We start from the raw sequence: 8,555 nt of genomic DNA, 5'->3' as shown, positions 1-8,555 counted from the left end.
ATAAAGGGATACCAAGTCTACCTTTCTTTGAAATTTGAAAAGTTGTTTGATATCAAATCTTCTTGGGGTGCTTGTGGATGGGGTGGCCGATTTTTTTCCAAGCTAGTCTAGGTTAGAATGAAGCTAATTAGTTAATTAAATGGTGCTAAAAAGATTTGAAGGATTATCCTACTAATTAATTACAAGGAAATGATTAAAGGTGAGTTGGCAATTGAATTGCTTAATAATTCCAAGGGGCCGAAATTTTAACAATTAAAGGAAGGGAAAAAAAATGTTATCTAATTGATAAATTTTAAACCTTTAAAGCCTTACCTATTCTTTAAATAATTTAGTGAATAAATCTCTTAATTAAGAAACTTAAATGAATTTATTTCCTATTCACCTCAAGTAATTAAATTAAATCCTCAACCTCCTTTTAACTTAAATTAACTTATTTTCTTAGCTAAAATAAATTCTGGGAATATTTCTGAAATCTTAAATTTTATTTCTAAACTCCAACTCCAGTCCGGCCTCAGTGAAATAACTGAAAGAATAAAATCAAATTGCTGGCTAAAATAATTAACTTCAAAGAAAAGAATTTGAATAATCATGCAATGAAGTCAATTAAATTCAAAATACTAGAATTATGCATGGCTTATACGTAGACTGAGTTACGGGTTCTACATATCCTCCACATCATACCATCATTACTACCAGGCCATTCGAAATCGGCGCACAATTACAAGGATCACAAGGGTAATTGACTATCATTTGAGTCCAGTCAAATTCTCTGGTTCACAAAAGTATAATCCATGTTCAGAAAGCACAATTACAGAGCAGCAAACTTATTGCTCTAATGAAACTCATTCATGAGATGATAGTCTATCCAAGTTCAGAAAACACAGTTACATAGAAGGAAACTTAATGTTCTAATGAATCACATTCATGAGATGAGAAACATGATCGGTGCCGCGACAATAATATGGTCTTAATTCGGCATATTGCAAGTAATCATAATTTCTTTTCCACCTTGTGGTGCACCAATATCAACCTGTTCTCATAATAATGTGAACACCGCTATCGGTATCAACAATGTCGCTTATCTCTCCAATCTTCAGAGTAAATGTGGCATCTTCAAATGGCTTCTGCATCTGGCCACGACCAAAATAACCTGAGAAAATTGGCATGATGAGGTTCTATTGGTGCAACTGTAGTGTGTAAGAAAAATATGCGGTCAAATAACATAATAGGTTAGTGAAAAGTCAACCAAGGTGTCCATCGTCAGTATCAGCTTCAAGGGTGGAAAATTTTAAGATTCCAACTCTTCTCCGCAATATATTATGGGCTGTAAAGAACTTTAGAAGGTCTTCCACCTAAAAGAGCTATATTTTGGGTTTGCATTCTTATCTTGATATTATGGGCTAACAATTGCCAAATCAATTTTATGCAATCTGATAATGCTACCAAAGCTAATGCAAAGTCCTGTAATTTGTACCACTAAATACAGATATTTGTTACAGAAAAGATTCTCAGATTTTCACAATTCTACTCACATGCTAAGAATCAAGAAATTTCTCAAACAATGTGAAGTAGGCAGAATTAATTAGTCTTGTAAGATGGAAAAATAATTTCAACGCAAAGACTTCTACCAATCCCACCTTCAGCTTGAGGAATCTTCTTTATCATGAATGGTATCATGTTATTTGCCTATAATCGAAGTCAAATCAAATTGGTATAATGATCTCCACTAGTAATTTAAGTTCAATCAAAATTTAGAAGTTGTCTATATAAAAAGTGAATGGAAACTAGCAAGTCCGTTAGAAAGAAAGTAGCTTCCTCCAACACATCAAATTTCTTGGTTCGTTTCTGTCCACAATATTGGCAACACGGCGTTTAACTCATCCAAATCAGATTCCTTACCCTCAAAGACAACAATGTAATGGTAAATTAAAAACCAAATGGAGCAAAATCCCTCAAGCCTAACGAAAATCAAGAACTGAACATTCCAGTTCTAGAAACAAACATCGAGGGTTTAACGTAATCACCAAGATCACCACCGCGCTTGGCTGAGCTACAGTCAGATAATCGTGAAGCAACATCTTCGAATCTCGACTTTCCAACAAGGATTTCATCGCGGATGGTCTTCATCTGCGCAACGGCGGCGTCTCTCGTGGTGGCGGAGATGCGGCTGCCGTCGGGGTCCTTCCAGGAGGCCTTTCTCCGCGAGCCTTCGTGCTTAATTAATATGTGAGATGCCTTCACCTGTCCGGACGACGCCATTTCTTCCGATCACAGCTAGAAAGAAAGAAAGAAGAATCAAGATTCCAGAGGGAGAGGGAAAGGGCGAGGGAGGGGAAATTTGTCTTGTGACCTTAATTTAAAGTGTAGGGTTCGAGTGGGAAGAAAGTGACGCCTTTTCAACTACTAAACTAGTGATTGATATATTTAAATTCTAAATAATCATATTCATAAAAAATTAAAAAATGTAAATCGATTCAACCAGTTCTTAATCGATTTTGACCGTTCTGATCAGTAAAACGATTTTTTGGAGTTGTTCATACCGGAACTGTGATCGGTTTTTGGTCAAACCATCTGATTTTGTATGTTCCAGTTCTGAAAACACTGATTTACATAAAAATTATTGATAAATTAATAACACATTACTAAAAAAGATAAATTATTCTATGTTATCTCCACTCATATTTTATGTCTCATTTTCCTTTTAATATACTTTCAGGTAGTTCCCTAACCAAACAAATACCATGTTCTGTCTCATTCCTTTCTGATTCATGCCGACTTCAGGCTCTCAACCAGGATATGATGATTGAGTTTTGATTCAAAGAACAATGATGGTTTATTGGATTTTTCAATATGACTTAGCCAAGCAAAAGCCATTACTTTTTGGTGTCAAATAATTTGCTTTCTGCTGCTTTTTTGAACTAGTTCACATTGATGTATAGTGACCATTTAGTCAATTGAGTATTGACAGTCACAAATATTTTCTTATTATTGTGGTTTATAACTTGAGATTCACTTAGATATATTTTTCGAGGTCCCAATCAGAATTTTTTTACGTGTTTCCCACATTTTGTAAGCTTGTATCCACACAGTTTGGTGTCAACATAAAGTTTGTGCGATCAAACAATGCTCATGAGTTAAAATTCTCATAATTCTTCAGGTCTAAAGGCATTTTCTTTTATCATTCTTCTATTGAGCATCCACAACAAAATTATGTTGTGGAATAGAAGCATCAACACATTCTCAACGTAGCTCGAACTCTATTGTTCCAATCACATGTTCCCTTAATTTATTGGACTGATTGCATCTATGCGACTGTTTATTTGATCGGTAGAACACCCTCTCTTCAATTCCATTTGAAATTCTTTACCAAAAAGTTCCCTCATACATGTACCTAAAATCATTTGGGTGTTTGTGTTACAGTTCTACACATTTAAGCCATCACTCAAAATTCTCTCTTCGAGCCATTAAATCTGTTTTCTTGGGTATCCCCCATGATATAAGGCTTACAAGCAGCACAATCTCACCACAAATGAAATATACATATCTCGAGATGCCCATTTCCATGAGGTCTCCTTTCCCTTTTAAGGATCTTCCCTCATCTTCTATCAATCTTTATTTTTCCCCTCTAGTATCTTGCCAACTAGTTTACTTCTTCATCTTATGATTTTGGTCCTCCTTCGGACTCTTCAAATATATCTCATGTCACTCGTTTCTATAGAGTTTCAACTAGGCCACATCATTTATGTGATTACTGCTGTCTTGCATCCACCAGACCTTTCATCCCCTACATTCTGTTCTTCCATATCAAAAACTTTCTATCGAGCTTTTGTTCGTAGTGTTTCCTCTATCATGGATGATGGAACCACACACATTTTCACAAGCTGCTTCTCATCCTGAATGGTGTCATGCTATGGTTGACGAGTTACAAGATTTAGAACGTAATGATACTTGATAAATTGTTTCTTTGCCTCCTGGTGAAAGATTCAATACAAAGGTCGGAAATTGACTTTCCTGATGGACTTCCGAGTCGGATGACTCTTTCCCGACATTATCCCTTCACGTGGATTTTCTTATAGAAACCATAATCAACGTCGATTTCTCATATACGGCGCCAATGATGAAGACCAGGTGAATCGGGTAAGAACTTGGTGGGCGATTTCACCGGGTCAGGTTGATGATTGGAGATGATTGTCCGGGCACCTAGACCTGCACTCTTAAGAGAGAAAAACGTTAATGGACACTGGAAGATTTTCCGGCGTGACTACTTCGACGCTCAAGTCAGTTGATTATAGAAAATTTTGTAATAAATGTTGTAAGTAGTATGTAAAAAATGTATGTCTCAATGTTTAAGCAAACCTGATTTTTGTAGAAAGAAAGTAAATGATGACCTCGTTTTCAGTGCTCATTTACTAGTTATGGCAAGATGGTTGCCCATATCCTGCTTTTCTGACACCAACTCTCCAAATTATCCCCTTTTGCCTTGTCAAATTCATGCAATTTTGTCAGTAATGATTAACAAGATAAGATATCTCATACTTATGCACTCGCGTGAGGTGATATTATCGAGGTAACTCGGGTAGAAAACCATCACCCGAGAACTCGTCTGGAAGCCCGGCTTCTAGCAACCCAGGGAGATGATGCCTCGGACAATCACTTGTCCGGCTATTATCGAACCGGCCCAAAGCTTGTCAAGACCTAACCCATGACTCGGGATCATCCAATACCCAAGACCTGCGCCTTCCCTGGGGGTATCACCATCTCATAACAAAACCGAGCAAAGGGACATGACTGAAGGAAATGCACATTTTGTTTTTTTGGGGTCTGATGAGAAAAATTGCTTTTTCGTTCTTCTGGTGAGATGAATATAGCTCCGTTGCTTTCTTCTTACTGTAAGGTCATAAGGTGGAATGTTTCAAATGGTTTTGGCTTGTGATTTGACAAATTCGAAAGGGAGAAACTGTAGTTTATACAATATTGTTGGATTCTCTTTCGAGTGTCATATGCCTTGTGTTCGTTTTTTTTTTATCGACACATATGGAGGACTGAAGGTCTATAAAATGGAAAATAAATTAGTACATAGGCATCTACTACACATTTAATTTTTCAAAACTAAAAATTGTCGGATTAACATCAACTGAATACATCGGTGGAACACAATTAGACAAAAACAATGGAAGATGGTCGCCGTAAACGACACTAGAAGCAGTTTTAACAAGTGTTGTAAAAGGCGCCGCCTAGGTGTTGGGCGGTCGTTCACGTCCCGATTTTTAGAAGCCGCCTAAGCGTATGTTTCAATAATCCATGGATCATGAATAGCAGCCAAACAACCTTCAAGAACAGCATATGATTCTGCAACCTGCCCTCTGGATTTTCCTGGCAACAGCCCTCGGTTACAATCGTTCTAAGAAATGGGCTAAAAATCAGATGCTATTTTTAATGGGACCCCAAAGAATACAAAAACTTGGTTAATAAAAAAAACATAAATTTGGTTTCTTTCAAATTTCACATGATATTAATGCTTTTTACTTTCTTTGCAAGGGCAGCTGCCCTTTCCTAAAAGATCGTGTTTTTTTTCGAAACTTGTAAAATTCACATCAAATCGACAATATGCTTGGTTTTCAAATTGACTGCTCGAGTCGTTGCGGCTTTTTGTATAAACGTACAGACATCAAATGAATGAATAATTTTAATATATATATTTATATGATCATTTTAATTATTTTTAATTCATAAAAATATAAAAAAATTATATTACAAGCGATATTATCATTGAAAAATTCAAAAGTATAGGTAAGGAAGAAAAAATTTAAGGATTTTAAAAATTCTGGAAAGTAGAGGATATGCAGTACCTATAAGTGAGCTATAAATTTACTAAAATATATTTTTATGAAATTCTTTATTAAATAAAAAGTTAGTATTTTTGTAATGTGAGAGGTATTTTAGTATTTCAACAATTACATGATAACCCTAAAAATGACTACTTTAAGCCCATAATGTTTTACAAATAAATAATTAAATAATAATATATAGTGCACATAATATGAGTTACTAAAAATAATATTTTTAAAAAACATATTCTATTTCTCCAACATACGTTTGCTGGAAGGATTTGCCCGCTGAAAACGGTAAGCTAATTATAAATTCTTTTCTATATATATAAAAAATTATATATTACAATACTTTGTCTTTTTTTAAGGAAAAATAATGAACATGGTAAAATCCATCAATCCCGATGTGTAACTAATTTTCTTCCACGACCACATATTTAAACTGGACCACGAATTAAATGTGATAAAGATTACTGCTCTATAATAAAAATACTTTATAAATAACAAAAAAAATGTTTGTTGTACATTAATGTACACTTGCTTGTACTTGCCTAATAACTATTTGATACGTATATTAGCCATTGGTCGAATTTTGTTTCTCGCTATGATTTAGGTAAAAATTTGTGTGAGACGGTTTTACGAATCGTATTTTGTGAGACGAATATCTTATTTGGGTAATCCATGAAAAAATATTACTTTTTATGTTAAAAATATTATTTTTTATTGTGAATATTGATAGAGTTGACCCGTATCACAGATAAAGATTCGTGAGACCGTCTCACAGGAGACCTACTCATGACTTTAAGCAAAACCTAGCAAACGAGGCATGGTCTATGTTCATTCTAGGTCTATAAAAAAAATATCACAAACATACTATATAAAAAAATGTGGATTGTCGGATATACTTTTTACGTTTGTGAAAATTGATGCTAATAAAATATGTGTAATTTAGGGATGTAAACGAACCAAACCGTTTATGAGCTATTCGAAGCTCGATTCGATAAAAGCTCGTTTGGGCTCGTTTAATGAGGCCCGTGAAGATAAATAAACCAAACTCAAGCTTTACAGTATTCGACTCGTTAGCTCGTGAATATGTTCGTTGGTAAGTTCATGAGTAATTTTTTAGATGAAAAAAATAATAGTTTTGATATTTGATTTATTGATTTTGTATATTATTTATGAAATATATAGAAAAATCTATTACATTTATTTATTATAATAAATTTACAAATTTTAATAAGAATAATATATTTTTTTTTAAATATATAATTTACTTTTTAATTAATTTAATGAAAATTTAAATGTATAATTCATATTTATCAAGCTTGTTTAGGCTCGATAAATGTTTGAATAATCTCGTGAGCCATGCATATATTCGTTAAATAAAGCTCGATCTCAGCTCGATTATAAACAACCAAGCTCAAACATTGAAGAGTTCGGCTCTCGATTACATCCATGTGTGTATTAAGTTACATGCTAATGCTCGGCCACTCGGGGATTGAAATTTCAAATACGTCTAGAAAAAAACATGAATATATAAGATTATCTATTTCTGGCCAATTAACTAAGCAAATTGTTTTAAAACAACGTTAGATTGCAATGTTATTATCATCCCATACCATGTTGTCCATATTCAAAGAAATTTATTTATATGCCTGAGAATAAAAATAAATAAAATTTCATTACATAACTGAGTCAAAATGAAAACAATAAATCGTTAATTCTTAAAGGATGAAGAACACATTATTCATTCTCTCATGGGTGTGAGTGAACAAACACCACAGTGAGGAAAATTACAGAATCAGTTAAATTTATACAAATCCAACCACCCATAAAATACTAATAATTCATGAGTCATGGGTTGATTAAAGTAAACTTTTTTCCCCATTGAGAGGGAAAAAAAATGAAACCAAGAAAAAGGAAGAAATGAAACCAGGACAGATGTTAAAAAAAAGATGAAAATCAGCACAAATCTGCTGCTTTCATCTTTGGCCATCTCTCCCCATATTACCAACCACAATTTCTTCTCCTTCCATATTCAAGAATTAGCTATCCAGCCTACCATTTCATGGATAATTAAGTGAACGCCAAAATATGCAATATTTCAAGTTCTTAACTCATCCGAGCATGGAAGAAGTCAGGGATCTGAAAACGACTTCTTCGCAGGGGATAGTAAGTCCCATCTCGTGATCGAATCCAAACTCTTCTTCCGCCTGTCTCAGAAGGACTTGGAACTCGGGATGAGCCAACAGAGATATGGGAACTATGTATCTGCTCCGGGTTTGGCCCACATACACCGCAAAATGGCCCTTGGGGACGTCCACCGGCAGCCCATCCTCTGTGTCGTAGCCATTTTTCTTACCCAAGCTGGAGCATCTCTTCAAGATTTGCCTCAGGGCTGTTGCCTGGGAGACCTTGGCTGGTTTCTTGATCGCCATTGTGGATTTTTTTTTTTGAAGCTTTGATTTAAAAGCGAAGAGTTTGGATATGGAGGTTTGGGTGGTGTGGTTTGGAAAGGATAGAATTGCGGAGGTATTTATCCACAAAAGTTGGAGCTAGGGGGGTGGGGTGGGGTGGGGCTAAGTCCTAAGAGATTGTGTGTATATTTTTCTTCCACATTGTGTAATTTCTAAATCATATGTAACTCACACTCTTCTAGGTTAAAATGACATATTATGGGCAATTATGAAATTTTTAAAATAATTTCTTGTTATTCACACCAACATT

General features: G+C 34.8%; 2 protein-coding genes across 2 annotated transcripts; both read right to left on the bottom strand.

Annotated features, from left to right (window-relative positions):
• Nucleotides 1-730: 730 nt before the first annotated feature.
• Nucleotides 731-2,362, bottom strand: LOC140827033 (peptidyl-prolyl cis-trans isomerase Pin1-like). Its single transcript, XM_073189614.1, has 2 exons — nucleotides 2,025-2,362; nucleotides 731-1,150 (listed from the first exon to the last, which is right to left on the bottom strand). Exons 1-2 carry the CDS (start codon nucleotides 2,257-2,259, stop codon nucleotides 1,026-1,028), a joined length of 360 nt encoding a protein of 119 aa, XP_073045715.1. The 5' UTR covers nucleotides 2,260-2,362; the 3' UTR covers nucleotides 731-1,025.
• A 5,195-nt stretch (nucleotides 2,363-7,557) lies between these two features.
• Nucleotides 7,558-8,351, bottom strand: LOC140828345 (protein SMALL AUXIN UP-REGULATED RNA 12-like). The gene has a single exon (XM_073191333.1). It carries the CDS (start codon nucleotides 8,264-8,266, stop codon nucleotides 7,946-7,948), a length of 321 nt encoding a protein of 106 aa, XP_073047434.1. The 5' UTR covers nucleotides 8,267-8,351; the 3' UTR covers nucleotides 7,558-7,945.
• Nucleotides 8,352-8,555: the final 204 nt, after the last annotated feature.

Source organism: Primulina eburnea, chromosome 3, assembly GCF_022965805.1.
Source record: "Primulina eburnea isolate SZY01 chromosome 3, ASM2296580v1, whole genome shotgun sequence".
Lineage (NCBI taxonomy): Eukaryota > Viridiplantae > Streptophyta > Magnoliopsida > Lamiales > Gesneriaceae > Primulina > Primulina eburnea.
Note: the sequence above shows the minus strand (reverse complement) of the source record. Positions and strands in the feature narration are given on the sequence as shown.

Bases quoted from the DNA above. Each gene is read 5' to 3' on its own strand.
- LOC140827033 (XM_073189614.1), bottom strand. From the start codon at position 2,259: ATGGCGTCGTCCGGACAGGTGAAGGCATCTCACATATTAATTAAGCAC. The intron at 1,151-2,024 runs GTGATTACGTTA...CAATTTTCTCAG, and splicing joins CAAGCGCGGTGGTGATCTTG to GTTATTTTGGTCGTGGCCAG.
- LOC140828345 (XM_073191333.1), bottom strand. From the start codon at position 8,266: ATGGCGATCAAGAAACCAGCCAAGGTCTCCCAGGCAACAGCCCTGAGG.